Source organism: Polistes dominula, unplaced genomic scaffold, assembly GCF_049000335.1.
Source record: "Polistes dominula isolate Pdom_NZ unplaced genomic scaffold, Pdom_raw_medaka contig_23, whole genome shotgun sequence".
NCBI classification, from domain to species: domain Eukaryota; kingdom Metazoa; phylum Arthropoda; class Insecta; order Hymenoptera; family Vespidae; genus Polistes; species Polistes dominula.
This window is the reverse complement of record NW_028300963.1, coordinates 1,925,618-1,949,192: the sequence shown is the minus strand read 5'-3', so window position 1 is coordinate 1,949,192 and position 23,575 is coordinate 1,925,618. Positions and strand designations below refer to the sequence as shown.

The window sequence follows — 23,575 nt, the reverse complement described above, 5'->3', positions numbered from 1 at the left end:
AGAAAATGAAGAAGAAGAAGAAGAAGAAGAAGAAAAAGAAGAAGACTTCCTTTTTGCGTCTGACATTTGTTTGCCATTTGTTTCCTGCACGCTCGGACGTTTATACTTCGCATACGAATTATAAAAGAATTATTGCGAAAGAAGAATATATATATATATATATATATATATAATTTAGAAATTGGATATATTCAAATTGATAATTTTTGACAGATAGAAAGAAAAAAAAATGGTAAATATATTTGAAATATTAAATGTCAAATTTCAATTGAATCACACAAGTGTAGTTGATAATGTTACAAATGTTTTATGTGAACTCAACATTATTTATAACAATAATATATTCTAATAAAAAAAAAAGAAAAAGAAACATTTGTCAGATACAGATGTCTCTATTTCAAACTTAGAAAAAAAAAATAAACAAATTATGTAATAAGTAGTTTGAAATAATAAAACAATGTTGTGTTATATGAGTTGATAATTGGCTTAGCAAAGTACGGAAATTATGTGCACTCCTATATATTTAACTATTTGTCATTTTAATGATTACCAATTTACTGTATAACTTGATCCAATTTCTAAAGAACGTTTGGATAATTTATAATGAACGATTTTGTCAAGAAAAATGTCGTTGGTTTGGAATTAGAAAAAGTGATATCACAGTGAACCAAAAAAAAAAGAAAAAACCGGAATTCTCCAAGGGAATCATGAAACAAAGTTGAACTGTCATGTCTCTAAGAAGATTTTTTTTTTGAAAAGTTTAATCGTCGCTTTTCTTATATAGTTATATAGAAATCGAAATAAAACTAACTAACGATAGGAATGTAGAGAAAAGTTATCTTCCTGGATTGACATTTTCCCGTGTTCTGGCTCGCCTCCACGACCATTCACACGTGTCTCGCGTTAAACTCTCGTAGTTTTCATCTACCCTGTGTCTAAATTGTAATTGATTCATACTCATGTAATTTTCAAATTATATATCACGTTTATTACTTTTTTTTTTTGTTTTGCTAAAATATTAGCTTTATGATTCTTTGACAATTATTTCTTTTTTTTATTTTTTTTCACAATTAGTAATAAAATGAAAGAAATTTATTCGATCAATAATTACAAATAAGAGATGAATGTTTAATATTATTAATTTTTTTGTTTTGAGATAATATTAAAATAATTATTTCTAATATTAATTGGGTTTGAAAAAGAAAATTTGTATATAATAAAATATATAATAAAATATTTAATAAAATATATAATAAAATAATAGAATGAAATATATAACATATATATATATGAGATATTAAATAAAATTAATATTAATAATATTATCAAATATATAACAAACATAATGATACTGCTAATACTAAAAATCAAATGATTAATAATTTATCATTAGAAATAATCGAATATCTCAAATAACATTTATTGTATATATCGGATAAATAAAAACTTGATTATATAAAAGAAAAATAATTAAAATTTCAAATAGATGTATTCGTTATTCGTTCGAGTCACACAGTATCAACTAGTGAGCCAATAATCTTTCTTCGAACTCGACTTCCAGCAAACTTTCTCTCATCTCCCATCATAGATATAACAAGTATAACTTTTTGATATGAAGAAGAAAAAGTTTGCAAATTATTGTCAATTCTCTGACGAGACATTTTCTTATATAAATACTCGGATATATATATATTTTTTTTTTTGTATTTTTTTACAGTCAAATATTTTTTCAATTTATTTATGAGATTCGTTAGAAATACGTCAAATCTTACAATGCAATTAATTATTACGAATTTATATAGAAAACTGACGATGAAACAAATTGACAATTTTTCTTTTCTTAAATCCTATGAATTGAGTTTCAAAAAAAAATAAAAAAAAAAAATAAAACAGAAAATAAAAGATCGAATTTAAAGGATCCGATATGTTATTGTAGATCGAGCTTGTTAAGGGCATAATATTGGTTGCAGTTATCCTTGCAGCTGCCTGCAAGCATCTCATAGCAAACCTCATAGCAAGCTGGGGCAAGCCTCTTGACAGCTGCAGCTTTTTCCATCTACACTGGTTACTCTGGTTTTAATGCAATAACTCCTTCGCTTGCGGGGCCCAATACCATTCGATATATTCATATATGGAGATGTATCTACATACTTTAATAAACAAAAACAAAAAATTAGATCCAATACACTCCTCCAATGAAAATATAATAAGTTTATTTTTAATATTTTTTTTTATTATTATAATAGAAATAAATAAGAAGATCACGTGACACAGTATGATATTATGTATTTTTTTTAAATATTTTTTTTATTTCCTATCTCGTTATTGTTTATATATATATGTGGGTTGAATTCACAAAGAAAGTTTTTGAGATTTAATTTGTAAGAGAAATTTGAAGCTCAAAATATATATATATAATATATAAAATAAAAAAATATATAAATTTTATTTTCAAATAAAATTTAATTTTACTTTATCGTTTTAATCTTTATTTTAAATATTTTCTCAATTAATTATTTATATTTAATTAACCTTATAGATAATAAAATAATTATTATCTAATTTATTTTTAAATAAAATTTAGTTTTACTTCAACTTTCTATATTACTATCCAAACTTGTGCATATATATTATCTAATTCATTATCAATCAATTATTAAATTATAAAACTAAAAAAAAAAAAAATTAAACAAATATAATATTCAATTTTTCGATATTTGATGATAAGTTTAATCTTTTTATTTGATTTTATTTTTTTTTTATTTTTTTTTAGTTGCAAACCCATATATATTTGAATATATTTTTTGGTTTCCCATGTGTAAGAATAAGCGAAGTAAAAGAAAAAGTATAAAAATTAAATTCGACTCGAGACTCTCGTGACTTTTTTACAAAGCACACGAGTTTTTTTCTCAAGCAAGAAGCTATTTAAAAACGTAGCCAACGCTTGGTTACAGCTTCACCTTATGTTTGATTTTGCTTGCTTTCTTGCTCGTTCAACTTGCTAAAGCATATCGAGCAACAAGCAACAGCAACAGCAGCAGCACCGACTCTCTTAGCAATGTGAATACACATACACATACGTATTAACACATACCAACGTAAAAAGACAGATGTTTTACGACCTACTCTTCTTTCTTTTCCATCATCATCATCGTCGTCGTTGTTTCTTTTTCCTACCAAAGTTTTCGTCGAAAGCTGCTGTTGCTGTTGCTGCTGTCTCTTCTCAATTTTTTTTTCTTTATTTTTTTTTTTTTTTTTTTTTTTTATCTATATCCTATGTTCTCTCTCTCTCTTGAAACCTTACAGTAACATGATTTAATCGATAATGCTATTATTCGTGCACACAGGTAACTCTTCAATAAAACGATGGATAGATTTCTACAAAATATTACGTGTTGAGTGAAGATTTTTTTTTTATGTGAGACCCAAAGTTCAATATATTACCTAGAATCATTATTTGAATATATAATTTTGTTTTTAAATATGTTATACAATCATTTGATTATCTAATACTGTATAAAAAATACTAGTATCAAAGTGTTTTGTATCAAAATTCTCTCAATTTTTTTCAATCGTGTTTTAGGAAGCCCTGTTGTAGGAGGATTCCTGCAATTTTATGAATCGCGTTATAGTTAACGTTATTATTTCAATATGTAATTTATTTTTTTAAATATGTTAAACTATAATTCTATTATCTAGTGCTGTATACAAAATACAGTGTTGTATAAAAATTTTCTCAATTTTTTTCAACCATGTTATTGGGTGGTGCCTTGTTGTAGGATGAGTTCATGCAATTTTACGAATCGTGTTATAAACATCATTATTTCAGTATATACATATAATTTAGTTTTTTTTAAATATATTATACAATCATTCCGTTATTCAGTGCTGTATACAAGATACAGTGTTGTATAAAAATTTTCTCAATTTTTGTCAATCGTGTTATTGGGTGCCTTGTTGTAGAAGGGTTTCATGCAATTTTATGAATCGTGTTATTGGATTCTATGTTGTAGGAGGGTTACTTGTATCTAAAAAAAAAATATAAGAAATCAATTTCATTGGCACGCATTCCAATCGGTTAAATGACTCGTCGATGGCACGTATGAATGCTCGAGAAGATTGGTTCGTTCGGTACTCTCGAGATGAACTCAGCGGCTTATCCTTTCACTCGGCCGTTTTGTGATAGGAGTCTCCCTCAGTGCCAGCCGAGACATAACTATGTAAATATATGTCTATGTATATGTGCGGTTACTCAACCGTACGTAAGCAAGTATACAAGGTGTTCTTTTTGTATATGGAATAAACCTAAAACTACCTTTATATAATCTCTAATATATACTGTATATATAATGTCTGCATATATAGTGAATCGCATGAGTACACCCCCCACACCTCACCTGTTATCTATTTGACACAATTATTTTTTTTTTTGTAATATACAATAATTTAGAATATTTGTATATGTATAGAAATATAGTTTGAAATTGAATACATATTTTGATTTTATTTTGTTTTAAATATATACATTAGTTAACAAAATACGTTTTGTAATATAATATTACAATATATATATATTTGTATACTCATCGAAACATATTTTTAAATTAAATAAATATTGTTATTCTATTTTATATTTATTTTATATTAATTAATTTATTTTTATATTATATACATATATATATATATATATATAAAATAAATATAAAGTAAATATATTATTATATATACAGTATATTTATTATATTACTCTATTATACTATATTAATATATAGTATATTTATTTTATTTTAAATATATAAATTAATTAACAAAATACATACATTAATTAAATATAATTATTTTATTGCAATGAAACATTGTAATTAAATGATTTTTAAATGACACTGTATATACATTTATAATAATATTAGATCATCAAGTATAAAATGTACAAATTATTGAGATTATTTTCAATTTTAAATTCATTCATTGAAAACATTTCAATTTTTTTTTAATGAAATTACTCGTAACAAATTACATTTTTATCATTAATATTTATTTAAAAATATTATTTATAGAATTTGAAGGAAAAGTATAATATTAAACGCATGTTTATAGCTGCAGATGTTTTGTTCTGCTTTCGTTATTATCTATGGGATAACTAACATAAGCATACGAAATAATCGACTGGTTCTAAAACCGGTCGTCGTAATAGTTTCAGTTTCCGGTCTCCACCATCGTATGCAATTAGCCCCTTGTTTTCGCTTTTGTCAGTCAGTTCAACTATGACGACGAATGAAGTTAATTGAAATCTTCAATAAACTGTATTTAACGTATATATATGTTATATATTCAAATTCTTATATTTTAATATAGTAATTTTTTTAATTTTATTTTATTTATTTTATAGTAATTTACTATATATAATAATAATAATAATAATAATAATAATAATATAATTAATATAATATATAAATAATTTTTATTATTTTAATATACATAATTTATAATATTATAATATATATATATATATATTTATAATAAACAATGTTACTTAATGTTAATTATTTATTGGGTTAGCAAGAAAGTAATTTCGGTAGTAAGTATGTATATATATATATATATAAAAAGAAATATCCGGTTGGTGCAGTTACTTTTGAAAGCTTTCTTATCGTTGCCATTGTTTTCCAAGTGCAACTGCGTAACCATCCTTTCGTTTGCCATAACTCGAATAAGAAGAATAAAAATAAAAATAAAAATAAAAATAAGAATAAGAATAAGAAGAAGACATGCGTGAAACTTAAATACATCGCAGTATAATTCTTTCCTTTTCTTTTTTTTTATCTTTTATCCTCCTTCGCTTTGCTCTAAACATACATACATACACACGCATATATATATATATATATATACATACGTGTACACGAGTTGTAAATTCACTCGCATAAGAGGAGCAGATGTGCACGTGGCACAGGAAGTTTAGTTTTATAGAAGGAGCAGCTGACCGATACGAGCATTCCAGCTCAGAGGATGGTCTCGGTGGTTGCTTTCGAAAAAGGGGATGATGATGATAATGATGATGATGATGATGATGATGTCTATGTCCGAACCTAGCGCAACTTAGGTTAGTTAGATACACCCACATGTTACTTGATGTCACGGGAAATGATCGAGTGAGAAAGAACAAACTAAAAGGGACACAAGAGTTTTTTTCTGAAACATTCCATTTTTACTTACACAAATGCTAACTTTTTTAAATTGTGTGTTTTGAAATACCTTAATTGAATTCAAGCAAATATCATTTCCAATGAAAATATTACATATGTATATGATATACGTGTATTTTGTATTAAAATTTATATATTAATATTATACTAAAATATATATAAAAAATATAATAAATATATATAATATACTAAAATATGTATAAAAATATATATATATATATATATTAAAATATTTATATTAAAATATTTGTAGATAATGATCAAAATATTTTAGTGACTAATATAATGATTTTATCTACATATCTACATTTTTATAAAAGATAAAAGATAAAATGAAGAAATAAATCGGTGCAAGGTGCAAAGACGAAAAGAAGGGCCCTTGTTTTTTTTTTTTTCTTTTTCTTTTACTTTTCGTTTTGGGCAACCTCGAATTTACCTGAAGAGTACGTCGGTATTGGTGGAAGATTAAGAGCAAGAGTACAGGAGAAGGATGAGGAGGAGGAGGAGGAGGAGGAGGAGGATGCAGAAAAGCTGCCGGTCAGATTGTGAATAAGGGAAGAGTGCTGCTGCAGCTGCTGTGACAGCTGCAAACTTCCCAATATTATTCCTCCTATCCTCCGAATGCTCGAATGGTCCCTCGAGCTCCTTCTTTCTGTCCAGGTGCTTTTCGTATCGGCACCTTGAACGTATTTTTTTTCCATCTTTTTTCTCTTTGTCAGTCTTTTCTGAAAAACGCTTCTTCTCTCGTTTTCTGAGACGTGACGAGAAGAGATGAACGCGAAGGTGGTGGTGAACAAGGGGGTGGCAGAAGGGGGAAGTGAACACGTGTGGATCGAACACGTGTGTTTCTTCGATCACGAACTAATTGCGAAAACTCCTGTTTTTTTCCCCTTCCTTCCTTCCTTTCTTTCTTTTCTAACAAATTTCAAAATGAAATATATGCTTTGACACGTAAGAGAACATTTCTAAAATTTAATATTTGGAAAAGCTTAGGTTAAAGGACACTACGTGTCATAACATAATACATTATACTCGTAAAACCTAATAAATTTTTATTCTAAATCTTGGGTTGCCTTTTCTTTCATTTTTCTTAATAGATTTTCTAAAAATGTATCAAATTTTTTCTTTTTATTTTAACTATTATTCTTTCAAACACATTCAAGTATTGTCAGATACGGTTTAATGTTATTGAAAAATGAATAAAAATAAACTACCTGTCATAACATAATGCATCATGTTTGTAAAACCTAACCAATTTTTATTCTAAACCTATTCTAAACCTCGATTTCTCTTTCATCTTTCTTAACAGATTTTCTAAAAATGTATGGAATTTTTTTTTTTTATTTTAACTATTATTCTTTCAAACACATTCAAGTATTGTCAGATACGATTTAAGATTACTAGAAAATGAATAAAAAATGAAAACAAAATAAAATAACAGAGACACATATGTTAGAAATTAAACTGTAAAAATTTGTCTACTAAGGAAAACCTTTATTATTGTTTTTTCAAATAAGATATATATATATATATATATATATAGAAGAAAATCAGAACAACCGTAATAACCTGATTGTTAACAGTTTCATCGAGTAGTCCCTTGATATACAAGAAACGTCATGCACCAATTATATGCCCATAGAAAAGTTTTACATCCTACTGTAAGATTAACCTCGATCGAATTGCGAGTAAAAGTAAAAAAAAAAAAAAAATAAAAAGTATCGAGTGTTCAATAATATATCAAATAACATTCGATTCCTCCGTTTTAATTCTTACCTTGTTCCTCGTGTTAGTCTCGATGATATTTATCATGGTTTTTACCTGTAAAAAAAAATGGGTTGTTCATCGTGATTCGATTGTTATCAAGAGAAGAGAATTGAAATATAAAATTTGTGATTGTAAATTGGGGATTAGGAAGTTATACACACGTACATAACATATATATACACATGGTTAGCTCGAGAACACCTGCCGCCTTCTGGTTTTTTTTTTAAAAGGGTATCTCGAAAAGTATACGTTCAAATCTTGAATTGGTTTCTTTTCTCCACTAAAAAACATGGTAGTTTCATTGAAAATTAATATAATTGTATCGAAACCCTAACAAATCTTGATTTCTACAAATAAAAAAGATTTTTTGTTTTTCTTTCTTTCTTTTGATTTTTTATCGAACTTGATAATAATTCGTGCAATATGCTTCCGATCGTAATCTTTTTCATAGGGGTTGTTTCGAGTATATATTAATGTAATTAACATAATCATTTTAAAAGGGTTGTACACAATCCCATCTGTTTTTGACTATAAATTACAAATAGATGATACGTGGTAGCACAGGATAATAACAGACAATGTTCAAACTTTAATCTTTCACTATTGATCGTGGAAAGAATTTGGGCCTTACGGGGTCCGTGACACGAAATCGAATAATGGGAACAGATGGTATATGTGCGGTACACAATGTGGGCCCAAAAGAAAAAAGGAACAATTCTGTATTTTTCTTTTTCTATCATGAAAGATCAATACTTTGAATTAGAATTATAAGAAAAATCGTACAAATGATAATAAAAATGAATTTTCTAAAAAAAGAAAGAGAAAAAGAATAAAACACAATTTATAAGAGTTAATCGATATTCATACTCGGCTTCGCTTTCAAACGTCGATCGATAGCGTAAGAATATCGAGTTCGAATGGGAGGAAATCTTAAGGAAAGGTGTTCGATACCGGACCCACCGGCTGCTGCCGATGCTGGGCTGTTCGCTACATCAGGATCGAGAAGAGGGGCCCGTCTGTGGCACGATTGGTGGGGGGAAGGTCGAAGAAGGCCGCAACTCGCTAGATCCTGTCCGTATATACTTACAACACATTTAAACTTCTCGTAAATGTGCAAAGTCGCCTCACACAACTTTGCACAATGTCGTTTTCTCTCCCCACTTATACTCGAATCTGCAGTTGGCAACACGAGATCATATAGGGTATAACACAACATACATACGTATGTACAAACGTGTGTCTCTTTCTAGCGATAAAGAAAAGAGAAAGAGAGATAAATACATTCTTTTTCTACTTGAAAGGGTAAAAGGCTAGAAGTATCAACCTTCTCGATCTAAAATCGAGAAAAATTTACATAAATTGTCATAGTTTAATAATGAAATATATTACATAAAAGATTTCGAAAATAATCTAGTTTATTTTTAATTAATATAATAAAATAGTTTTAAATAACAACAATTTTCTATAAATTATTTCGAAAGATAGAAAGAGAAAGAGATATAGAAATAATGAAGAAAATAACGAATGATTTCAAAAAAGGAACAATTTGTGGAAGGTGGCTAAGGAAAATCACGGTTACATCTTCTTGTGCCACATTGGAAGATTCTCTTCTTCTTCATACATGTATTTATACAGGTATATGTATATGTATGTGCTAGTGTACTTCTCGTCGTCCATTCACCATCTTCCACCTTGTCTTTTACTCTCTCATTCTTTCTCTTTCTATCATTAACGGAGACTGGTAAACTTGGAAAGAGAGAAAAAGAGAGAGATAGAAGAAAAAGAGTCTCTCTTACTAAGGGAAGTATAAGAAAGCAAGTGAGAAGTGAGGGGGTTTGGTAGACGGTACGAGAAGAGGATATCATGAAAATTACACCGGTATCGTGCATTTTGTGGCATGCGAGAAGAAATGAGTGAGAGAAAAGAGAGAGAGAGAGAGAGAGAGAGAGAGATGAAGATAGATATAGAGAACCGTTCTGCGGATAATTCTCTTTCTCTTTCTTTATCTGTCCTCGTTCGTTCAAAGCCGTTGCCCGTCGGACCCCAAATCGTCTATCCTCGTTTCTCATAGGGTTTAGGGTGGGGGATAAACTACTCGATTCGTCGCTCTCACTCAAGGGAACCAATCACGGCGCTCGGTCCAGCGGGCCCGGCGCAGCTGTTTCCCGACGACCAACTATTCGCAGCAGCTTGCGTTCAGTCTGTCAGAGAGAGCCGTGACGCGCGGACCATCGGAATTAGAATCGAAATTAGAATCGGTGTTTAACCGTAATTTTTCACTTACGCGTGTACTCATTTATATCCTCTCTCTTTCTGCTTCTCTCTCGTTCTCATTAAAACGTTCGTAAAAGAGAACACAGTGCTAAACCAATAAATAAGAATTTCGAGGGAAATTAATTTAGTCATTTTTGTGATCGAGCGTCTCGTTTGACAGCTCGATAAACAAAATCGGGAAAAATCGGTGCTATACAAGTGAAAGCGTTTTGTTGGAGGGACGGTGGTGAAGAAGAAGAAGAAGAGGAAGAAGGTGGTGGTAGTGGTGGAGGAGGAGGAGGAGGGGGAGGAGGTGGTGGTGGTGAAGGAGTAGTAGGCGAGAAAATGGTGCGTGGTTTGTCCCAGTGGACGAAGACCCTGAGCTTCCCAGCCAGAGTGTCACCTCAGAGACCTGCCAAGGAATCGAAAGGTTTTCAAGTCAGCCCTAGTGCTAGTCCTACGTCACCACCTAGTCCTATCAACGATACCATGGACAAGACACCCATTATTACTGACGAGGTTAGCACCAATTATTATTTCATTCAAACTAAACACGTGTTCTCTATATTCGATTGCTAAAATTTGTTGAATACGTTTTTGTAATTAATGATACAATTCAATATCAATTAATTATTTATTTTTAACGCATTGTACTTGCTGATTTATTTTTCCTGAAGCAAAAGGATATTTTTTGCACCAAGTAAGAATATCGTAATCATGACGTTAGAAAAAAAAAACAAGAACTATATTTGCATTATGTGTTTGGCATTAACCCGCTTTCGATTCTTGATCTCGTTCAGATAAGTAGCACTTACGTACGTAAATGTTCGCTCTCATTGTCGCTGAACCGCGACAGCAAACTAACTTGTTGTTAATCGTTCCTACTATTGTGTAATCAATTAAATGTAAAAAATATCTTGAAGAATGTTTCTCTCTCTCTCTCTCTCTCTCTCATTAAAATTAGATCTCATTTTTCTATTATGATAGAAATACGTTAATATATTTGCACAGAATTAAACGATTACAGATAAACGATCGTCTTTGATTATTTTCTTTTTCTTATCAAAACGTAACACGTTGATTCTACTTAGAAAAATAAAAATAAAAATAAAACAAAACAAACAATTTATTTTTATAATGTATTGTAAATATTATATCTTTCGATTATTTTTATCATTTCAAATTATCTATTCACGTGTATAAGTCTCATAGGATTGGTTGATATCAATCGTGTAATTTAGGAATCAAATCAAGGATTATTTCTTTTCTTTTTTTTCTTTTTTGATTGATGCAAAAATCATCGTATAGTTAAAGTTTTGAAAAATTGTTATTTTTTTTTTTTTGTAGAAAGAATTTTTGAAGATTTTGAAGAATATCATTTCTACCTTCTAATGCGAGAAACATTCCTTAGATATGTATGTGTATGTACTATAGAAGTGCGGTTTCAAGTTTATCAATGTACATGTTTGAGATAACGGTCTGTGTTGCCATTCGCTTTAGTAGTCGTCTTCTTCAAGACATCACTGGTTATTTCTTTTAAATGTGTTTCGTATAGCAAACTACTCATATATATCATCTTTACTGTTACCTTCACAATATTATAGAGAATACTTGTTTACTAATGCTAAATAGTAAAATAATTGTAAATTATTTAAAAGAAAATTTTTTTTTTTAAATTTTGTTTCTTGGTCCTCCTCATATTTTTATCTAAAAAAAAGAAAGAAAGCAAGAAGTGATAATATAGAAAGAAAATAGACAAGATTAATTTCAAATAAATCGTTTATCCTGAATTTCATGTTATTCGAACTTTGATTTAAAAAAAAAAAAAAAAAAAAGAAAAATAATAATAATAAATGGATTGATCGACGTTAACAAATGTTTTCACTCATCAATCAAGAGAAAATACTTCTTACATATTTCTGAGAACATTGATAATACATATCGGATCAATATACAAACACATTCAAAGAAATCCTTTATTATTTGTCTAAATATAACCAGGTTATCCTACTCGAACCCCTATACTCGATATTACAATCAGTTTAATAATAATAATAATAATAATAATATAAATATAAATGTATTATTCATTAATTAAACTTTGTATATGAATAGATCATTTTTCATTTTCTAACAATTTGATTATGCTCAACAATAAATGTAATTAAATTGATCGAAGCTTTTGTCGAGGTAAACAAAAAATCAATGAAAGAATCAAACGTACAAAATTCAACATATTGAATAACATAATTTGAGTATAATAATACGAGTAGTAGACCCCTATTGAAAGAAAATTGTGCCATTCTTACATTAAGGCCCCCATCCCTCATTCCTCCCTTCCACTTTTTGTATTCGATACACACAATCTAGATTTTTATACGTTGATTGAATTTATTCTTGCGAACAATCTCTTATCGAGGTAAATACGCGATTACGGGTTGATAGGACACATTATGGTCAATCTCGTATTATATATATATATATAGATGGGTAGGCGTAAATCCATTTCCAATGTGGTGCGTGTTTATATATAGTTACATATGCATGTCTTGTTTTTTTTTTATACTACACAGAAAATTTGTTATCCAATTGATATGATACAATATAATTTTATAATTTTATTGTTTAGGTATTGTTTGAATTGTTGAAAATTATTAAAATTCTATTTTAATAAATTAAATTAATATATAATTAGTATAATAATATTATATAATTAAATTTATTAAATATTATTATTAAATAATATTATAATAATTATAATAATATTTCAATATCAATAATATTAAAATATTAATATATTTTATTTAATTAAATATATAAATAAATTATTATTATTATTATTATTATTATTATTATTATTAAAATTATATTTTAATAATTTTATTGTTTCAATTTACATTAAACTAGAACCACATGTGAATGTTTTTTTTTTTTGGATATTTAATTGATTGATAAATAATGTTAGAATTTTTTAATAGAAAATAAAAATATATAACAATATTTGTTAATATATATAAAATATTGAAACTTCTTTCAAATTATAAAATATAAAATTGTTAATAATTATTACCTTCTATTTTAGATACAATCAGTCAACGGAAGTATTCGTAACCACCCTTTCATTCCCTTTGTCAATATTTAAAACATTTGATATTTTCTTGTAATGAAACGTATCAAAATTCATATAAACAAGAATATATTATGAAATGTGATTAAACTTTCAATTTGATATATACGTTGTTAAATGTAAAAGAAATCTAAGTTTACACTAACGATAAGAAAATATTGATCTCACGATAACATTGTATATATTTTTTATTCTTTATTCAGATAAATATATAAAATACAATTAATTTCCAGTGAAAGACAACAAAAAAGATATTATTACAATTTATTTAAACATAAATTATATATTATAAATTCTGACATTATTTATTGGTCAACCTAATATTTATACGAATCATGATCCGAATAACAAGTTAAGTCAACGTGAAACACGAATGCTACCTTTTCACAGTCTTCCTTGTCCAGTATTACAAGGTTTACTTGATTATACAAAGTTCTCAGGTATAATTGGTATTAAGTATACAAAAATAGTTTACTTTTCGTAAGTAGAAGAGAGAGAGAGATAGAGAGAGAGAGAGAGAGAGAGAGAGAAAGAGAAAAAGAAAAATAATAAACATAAACGAGCTTCGTGAAACTTGGAGAGCCCATTGCCCCTTGTAGATTATAAAACCGGAATAAATATGAAACCTTTTACAAGTGTATCGCTATATTACAGAGTACGGAAGGATCTCTTAGGAAAACCAGTTATATAGAAAAGATACATGATCTTTCTTTCTTTCTTTCTTTCTTTCTCTCTCTCTCTCTCTCTTGACTATATAGTTAACAGGGATGAAAAGAAATAACTTTCCTAGGTTGTCCTACACGACTGGTTTTCTCCGATGAACCTATTATACCAATAAAATAAACTAACATGTCCTTTATATATGAAAAGAACTACCCCTCTTGACGATGATGATGAGATGATGTAGGAAATCCTATTTTCTAGAAAAACTTCCTTATTTATTTATTTTTTTTCTCTCTCTCAACGTGTCATGTCATATCTAATTAAGTTACCGTTAAAATAGATTTCAAACAAAATAAAACTACATGGGACTATTGCAATTAGAAAAACACATATGGAAACTTAAATGATGATGAGGAAGTAAATTTCAAAAAAAAAAAAAAAAAAAAAAAAAAAAAAAAATAAAAAATAACTGAGAGAGAGTTTTGTCGTTTTAGGTTTAGTTGCCGTTAATAGAAAACAGATGAAATTGTCAGCTTGTTCCTATGTGAAACTAAAGAAAAAAGAGAAGATGGGGGGGGGGGTTTCTAATCCTAGATCTGAAACAGCTGCTAGAGAGATTAGAATTATTTTCTTGAATTCTTTTTCTTTCTTTCTTTCTTTCTTTCTTTCTTTCTTTCCTTCTTTCTTTCCTTTTTTATCTTAAAACTATAATATATTTAACTTGATATCCGTACAATATATAACCAACGATAATTTTTATGAGTCACCCCCATATATTGTAACAACTTTTACCAGTTAATTTTATTATTTCAATTAATACAGAAATGTTACATTCCAAAACTATGACGAATTCTATTTTTAGAAAACAAAAAAATGAACAAGATATATAATTTTCTCGTTTTTTTGTAACTCGTTAAAATTCTCTCATTGACGGAAGTTAAAATTGAGTTTAGTATGAAACGGAAATGGAATGCGGTTTGCATATATTTAGATTACATTTAAGAAAGAACAATACGATTTTAAACACTGTCACACAGTTGGTATTTTATTTGAAACATTAGATTTTAAACATTGAATTAACCTGTTAACCGAACTGGACGTATAAATACGTCAAACGTATTATATTTAAAACTAAAAGTACAAAGGTTTGTACTTTTAGTTTTAAATATAATGAAAAAATAAATAAATTTTAAGCATAAATAATAATAAATAAATAATAAAAAAAGGTGCATAATTTAAAAGGGAATTCCCCGGTTGATAGGTTAACCTTTTGTGTACATTTGACTAGGGAGATTCGTCATCTGAATTTAAGAAGCTTATAAAATAAAATGAAATAATAAATTATTCATTATTTGAACAATGAATTAATTTAATTACTTTTGAACTCTTGTCAACATGGTGGCAATTTATATATTCCATTTTAAGAAATGGGGCCTCCTTACCCCCTAATGACGAAAAATTCAACTAATGTTTGTTTGAACGTACAGAATTTTCCGGTAGACCTATTATATATAAAATATTTCTATTTTCTTTTATTTATATAATTATTCATATTTTTTAATTGAAATGTTGTTGCAAAAATATAATTATATCATCAATATAAATATATTTCAAATAAAATGTATTACTTTTGTATATTAATCCGTATAGCAACAAATTAAATTCGTTATATTATATGCATCAAAATCTTCAACTAATTTAAGTACTCAAGGGGTTAATTAAATAACAAAAAAAATCTAAAAATAGAAAAATGTCTGATCGATTGAACTTTGTAATTTTTATTACATCATTTTTTCCAATTACTTGTATAATAATTATTCTGACACCTTTTCGATTAGAATTCATACCCAAGTTTTACCCTACTCAACATTCAAGTTGACAAAGTGTATTTCCCCATGCTCGATTATCTACACTCATATCGAATAAACACACACACGCACACACACGTGCACGGGAGTATAACTTCGTTTCTAAAGTAAAAGATGGAGGAAGAGGAGGAGGAGGAGGAGGAGGAGGAGGAGGAGGAGGAGGAGGAGGAGGAGGAGGAGATGGTGGTATATTTGGATTGGCTCGTTTCTTTCGTCTCTTCTCCCTGCTGCGGTCGATTTATTCGTTGCGGTTCGTTCAACGATCACAACAAACACAATGAACGCATGCTGACTGCAACAGGGGACTCACTTTCGCAACACGTGCGCCACATTTGCGTCTCCTTTGTATAGAAAGGTTTTTACAAACAGACAAACTTTCCAAGGGACGTGTGTATGTTCTATCGATGATGATAGTCATTGGATGATGACTATACGACGTCTGTGTATGGCTGGGTAAGTTAAATAGGATCATCGACACTTGGGGGTAAGTTTGTTTTAAAACACGAAAATATACCTTTTGAAAGATAACAATAGATGTTTGTACAAGGGTGGTACCATTGGTCGTGTGTGCTTTTTTTCGCCATTACTATGAAAGATTTTTTATTTTTTTTTATTATTTTTTTAATCCTAATATATTATTAATTTTTTTACATAATTTTTTCTAAAATGTATACGTAATACTACGTGAATTGGAATAAAATATTACGAATTGTTTCTTTAATTTCAATCAATAATAATTTAAATGAGTAATACAGTTTACAGTATTTTTTGTAGATCATCATGTATATACTATATACATGAATAATATTAATAATATTGTGTAATAATAATATTTCAATGAGAATAGATGATGATACAAATGAAAAGAAAAAAAAAAAGAAATAAAACAACTCCATCTTTTTTCTGTATATCTTCTTAATAGGATGACTACAGTTTTACAAAGTGGTTTCTAAAGGGTCTAAAAAGAAAAAAAAAAGGATAAGGGGGGAAAGGAAGAAGAAACCCGAAATTGGTATAGTTCCGAGTAGCCGCGATAGGTCAAAGAGTTAGGACCCAGTCCAACTCCTCCCCTACTCTTCAATCTAGCACGCGCGAACGAAAAGAGGGCCCTATCCCACGAAGATACACGAAGGAAACCGAGTATTCGTTCGGAAGCAGTCGAGGCCATCTGTTACGCTTGGTTCCCACGCTTCCGCCGCCACCTTTCTCCCCCACTTTTCTTCTTCGAAGTTAGTTCTTGATGCTACTTGTCCCCTACCACCACCATAACCACCACCACCACCATCAGTTTATCGCCTTCTTCTCGTCGTTGGTGCTTTATTTTATACACACCCGGAGGAAGTAAGGGGAAGGAAGGCATTTGTGCTCGTCTCTTTTAAAACCCATGTTTCCACAAAGATCATTCTAACCATGATGACGATTATTAAACTAATTTTGAAAAGAGAAAAATAATAATTATTATTAATAACGTATCATTTGTGTTCTTTTTTCTATCATTGCTTATTAATTTAAAATAGGAAGTAGTCCCATCTTTGGTCTAAATCACAAATGGGGGATTAAGTTAATATGTATATATATATATATATATATATATTTTATATGCAGCAATGGTTTATTTCTTATGAATCATGGGTAACACTAACAATAAGTTGAATTCTCGTGTTGTAATCGTTTCCTGTCGGTTATAATCGGCACCAAAAATCATTTCATAATTTTCTTAGCTATTTCTGATCTAAATTATCACACTGCAGTTATTTAACACGTGAAAACCATTATTACAGGTAGTTTCAAGTTAGTTGTTTATTTGATTCTTTTAAAAAGCTACACCACACCAATTAGTCAGTTGATGTGATGTAACTTTTATAAAAAAAAAAAAAAAAATCAAATCATCTTACGTTATAATATATAATAATTATTCCAAACCAATTTGTCAAGTGAAACAAATTCTTTTGTAATTATGATTAATTTATTTATCTTTGAGAACAAAAAATACAGCTAATTGATTAAGTTATGTATTCAAAGAAAAAGGAAAGAAGAAACAGTCAGAACAAACTTTGTGACCCTGCACTCTGACGTTGGAATGCGAGATAACACGAATGATGATGATGATGATGATGATGATGATGATGATGGTTACGGGCAACCGTAATTACGGCGTGTTAATTTAAAAGCAAAAGACCCACCTTCTTCACCATCTTCCCATGGTGAATACCACGACCGGAAGTTCCGTGGTATTAGCAACCGTTCCTCCTTCGCATTGTTAAACGCATTCCTTCTCTGTTCAAACTTTTCCTGCATTCTATTGCAAATGTCTGTTATATGTGTATGTGTATGTGTGTCTGTGTTATGTTACTTGACTATGAGAAAAATATCTTCTAACTATAACCCCCCCTACCCCCTTCCCTTCCACCCCACGATTGTGTCGCATGGAAAATACGAATTAAAACGTTCCTACGTTCATAATCATCCTAATAATCATCATCATTATCATCATTATCATCATTTTCATCGTCATTATTATGATCATAGATGATTAGGGTAGTTTTGTTAAGTAAAAAAAAAAGAAAAAGAAATGAAATCAGAATAAAATGATCGATAATCGAACGTTTTGAAGTATCACGTAAAATCTCCGGACATCCTGTCTTATGTGTTTTGTTGTATTATGTATTTATAAACATACATATACCTGAAGTATAATCTCATCATATACACACGGATATCCGTACAACGTTCTATCACGTTCTAACGGTTCTATTCTAAGCACGATCGAAGTACGACAATGTCTGCATTGTCATATTCTAACTATCTAACTATCTCGATCGTTTGATTCAAATATAGATAACTATAGAAATGATATATATTATAGTATATTATAATATGTATATTATATAGATTGATTGATAGATAAATTATTTTCTAATTTGTAATATTTAATATTTTAATGAATTAGATGTGATCTTTATGAGTATAATTGGTTACGTGGATCAAGTAATTAGGATTTGTTATTGAAATTATAATATTAATTAAAAATTAAAGTATATTTTTTTTAAATATTAAGAATTTTTTTAAATATTTGAATATATGCAATAGTATAATATTATTCTTAAAATTATTAATTTTATACAAATGTTATTATTACAGTTACACATACTTTATTTTATACAAATCTAATGCGTATTTGCATTTTGTAATAGATAATACTAATATTTTTGTTTTATATATAATCAAAAATTTAATTGAAAAATATAAACAATAAATATATTATATATTATCATATATATATATATATTATATAAATATATTATTATCAAAAAATACTAACGATAAAAAATAATACTATTCCAGTTAATACAAATAAAAATACTTAATTTTTTAATAAATAATATAAATATAAATACAATACTAATGAAATACCAAAATACTTGAAATACTTGAAATACTTTAAATTGTTGACCAACCCATGTACCCATATATTTATCTGTATTCATGACTGTAATCTTGAAATATCCGTCCTGTATAAAAGAAACAATATCACTATACAGGAAGTATTCTTCTAAGTGTATTATTTCTTGGAATGTACCTAACTTTTGTTAGAAATCAAAGTATTCCCATCAAAGGTACACAGGTAAGGATACACATAAGAAAAAGAAAACTAAAGAAAAGAGAAAGATAAAAGGTGTATTACATTAGCAATGCACGAATGTGTCGGTTACGCTTGGATTCAAACGGACAAGTTTTTCGTCGTGAAGGAGGTGGAGAAGAAGGTGGAGAAGAAGGAGGAGGAGGAGGAAGAGGAGGAAGCACGCGACCTTGCCAGATTGGCGAAAGGTAGAAAATAATCTGAGCATCCTGATCGTTCTTGTCTCATTCTTGAATCACAACTTTAAGATACACACACACACGTAATAACACACAAGTGTGGTGTGTCTCCTAGCACAGGTTCCATTTTTTTATTTTCTAAATTTACGATCAAACTAATGGAAAAAAAGTAAAATAAAAACACCAGGTATAAAATTGTGATTAAAGTTCACAATTGATTATTTATTTATTATTTAATATTTATTTTATTACTTATTTAGAAATTAATCAATTATGTTCAAAAATGACGTTTGTAATTTTCAATATTGTTTTATTTTTTTTTTTTTTTTTTTGTATTATTAGGTCGTCCCTTTTTAATTGTAATTTTTTTTTCTTTTTTTTTATGATAAGTTGAACAATATTGTAATATATAATTATATAATAATTATATTATAATATAATATATACATTAAATTCAACATAAACATAAATATATTATAATATATATATATATAATATTTATTTATTTATTTATTTATTATACCAGAAAAAAACATATATATTATAATATTTTTTATTATTATTATTATTATATATATATTAAAATCAACATAAAAAATATTGTTCCTGTAGAATTACTAAAAAGAAAGAAACTTTTAGGACAACCTAACATTTATTGTTATATTTTGTTTATCAACCGATTAGAACAAATTTCGAATTCATGTTTTTTTTTTTTTATTTACATTTTATCGAAAGGAAATTTTGGTATTGAAAAAAAGATTTTCTTTTTCTTGAACAACCATATCTTCTTACGAAACACGTTTATAAAGAGAATAATAATAACGGAACAAGTAAATTTTTTTTTTTTTGATTTAACTTTGACGAAAGGGGGATTCCTTTCATCGAAACCGAAGGATGGTTCCTGTGGGTTTGAGAAACGTCATGGTTCGTGATTTTCTCTTTTGCAGTGCTACCTACAGTTTGATCCTTTTTCTGACATCGTGGAAGGTAGGAGGAGAACCAGGCATCGCGTGCGAAAGGAAAACTTCCTGTCGACTATGTATATATATACACACACATAAATAAATACATATATCCACATACTTATATATATCGAATATATATTATCCTTCCCGAGAAATAGTTTAATGTGTGTGTGTGTGTGTGTGTGTGTGTATACGCTTTCGAGCGGAAAGCCTTCAAAACCCCATAAATTATTCTCGTGGGTCGCCATTCAGGGATTTCAAAGAGTTCGTGACCCGTGAAGTAAAGGAAAAGAGAAAAGACAGAGATAGACATAGAAAAGGGATGAAGAAATCTTTAGGGAAAGGCAAAAGAAACGGAAGAAGAAAATTAACCCTTTGAGGGACCTCTGTTGTTGTCTTTGTTGTAGTTATTATTGTTGTTGTTTGTCGTGCTCGAGAAACTTTCTTTTTCATGGTTTTTTTATTTTTTATTATTTAATATAATATATATACATATAGATAAGTATATAGGTGGATAAGTATATAGGTAGATACAAATGATTACGAATGTCGTTTATAATTTTATAAATATATTTATTATTTTTGATTATAATGTAACTCGAGATATATAGGTAATATCAAATACATGTAATTTATTTTATATTATTTTATTTATTGATTAAATCGAGTTGCTTTAATTATATACACGATGAGAAATATAATATATTTCTCAATTGGACAAATTCTAATTAACTCTTATGTTATTTATAGTTTTATGGAGAAAGTTTCATAGGTGAAAGAGTTATGCACATGTAACGTATATTTATTTTTTTTTTTAAATAATAATATTTTTTTTTTTTTTATAAACTCGATAGTTTCTATTAAAATTGTATTTGTTTATATAAGGACTCATATTTTGATTTAAATATCTAATCTTATCTATCTATCTATCTATATCTATATCTATATCTATATATATCTATATATATATGTATATATTTATTTATTTATATTTATTTTGTTGTTGTATATTTTTATAAATTAAATTTTATTAAATTAATAATTTAATTACATTAATAATTTATATTAAATATAATTAAATTGTAATTACAATTGTGATCCTTTTGTTGTATTTGATATTATTTCAACTATAAAACAAAAATATTAACCAATATATTGAAACTTGATTATAAATAGATAATATAATAGATATAATAGATGAGATAAATAGATGATAACTTCTAAGCATGATCTTTTGCATATTTCACAACGCGATGACTTTTTGTAGTATAAAGAAAAGTAAGTGGAACGTAAAGGATCTCGTGTCCGTTATTTCGATGTGACGTCACATGGGACTTGTAACTTTAACGCCTGAGGGTTTAAAGTTGGAATCGTTGGAACGCGCCTAACGTCGACTATACTAATTTGTTTCCGATAAGAGTCGAGATGAAGACCTTGAGGATGATCCTTTATTCAATGTTTCATTATAGCATAATATATATGGTATATAAATTTTTTTATCGAAATTTTACCATACATACATTCGTGTTATTTACGTTGGGTTTTCATAAATTAAAAATTTTATATTTTGAACTAAAAATTGTTAATTGTAAATTGTAATTTATAAATTGTAAATTGCATTATTCATTTCTCGTAATAATGAATGACATTAACGTTAACTGATTATTATTATAATAATTATTATTATTAAATAACCTTTTTATATCAAAATTATATTATATTTATATTCGTGTTATTTACGTTGGATATTAATAAATTTATAATTTGAAACTTTGAACTAAATTTTAAATTTTAAATTGTAAATTGTAAATTATAAATTTTATTTTTTGTAATAATAAATAACATTAACGTTAACTAATTATTATTATTATTATTTAAACTTTTTATTGAAATTATTATACTAGCATTCATATTTTTTATATTTTATTTTAATAAATTTAGAATTGGAAACTTTATAAACTAAATTGTAAATTGTAAATTGTAAATTATAAATTTTATTTCTTCTAATAATGAATAACGTTAACTTTAATTAATTAATTATTATTATTATTATTGTTAATTATTACAATTACTTTTTATTTTTTTTTTTTTTTTATGGGGGTTATACATTGTTCCAACAAATTTGCCAAACAACTTTCTTATTTTACGTAATAACACGACGTCATTCGGTAATACAATTTTCGGTGGTCGTTTTCTTTGAAACATCTGCTGCTGATGCAGATGCTGATGGTGATGCTGATGGTGTTGTTGTTGTTGTTACTACTACTAGTATTACAGCATCCACCAAACTGAAGAACATACATCATCGTGTCATATTCAAGGTGTTACTCGACTTATGTAAGCTTTCTCTCTCTCTTTCTCTATCTATCTATCTCTCTCTCTCTCTCTCTCTCTCTTCAATGTATTATTTTGTTATTTTTCATATTTGTCTTTCATGGTTCTTATCTTTTGAACAAATATAAGAATGTTAAATGATAAAATTATCACATTGAACGTAATAACGATGAGTCTGATGAGATGAACAAAGTATGCTAAATAGATTTTATGAAGAAAATGAACGATTGTGATTGGTTTAAGTTAGCAGACGATGAAAAAAAAAAAAGTAAAAAAAAAAGAAAAGGAAAATTAATGAAATCATTTTTTGATCTCAGAGAATATAATTAGAGGGGGAATTATTTATTCAATTTTATGAATGTGTGCGTGTGTGTGTGTTTTTGTTTCGTTTGTTGTTCAAAGAAAATACCGCGAAAACATTTTAAGATCATAAACACAACTACTGTCTCGTTTATTTCTTTTTCTTTTTTTTTTTTTTTTTCTACGAAGAGAAAAAAACTCTGTCAAGGATCAAAGATTATATACCGCCATGTTTAAAAGCGCGTGAAGCAAACACGAGGGGTTAAAGAATTC

At 27.8% G+C, this 23,575-nt stretch overlaps 1 protein-coding gene across 2 annotated transcripts in view; it reads left to right on the top strand.

Annotated features, from left to right (window-relative positions):
* The window catches only part of Traf4 (TNF receptor associated factor 4), a 33,204-nt gene that overhangs the window by 3,047 nt on the left and 6,582 nt on the right, over positions 1–23,575 (top strand). Inside the window, exon 1 of one of the 2 annotated variants that reach the window (XM_015318944.2) lies at positions 10,012–10,745. The exons of the other annotated variant lie outside the window; for it this stretch is intronic. Within the exon in view, the coding sequence (XP_015174430.1) occupies positions 10,572–10,745 (174 nt within the window). The 5' untranslated portion in view covers positions 10,012–10,571. Of the gene's footprint in view, positions 1–10,011; positions 10,746–23,575 lie in introns of those variants that run through there. 2 annotated transcript variants of the gene reach the window in all.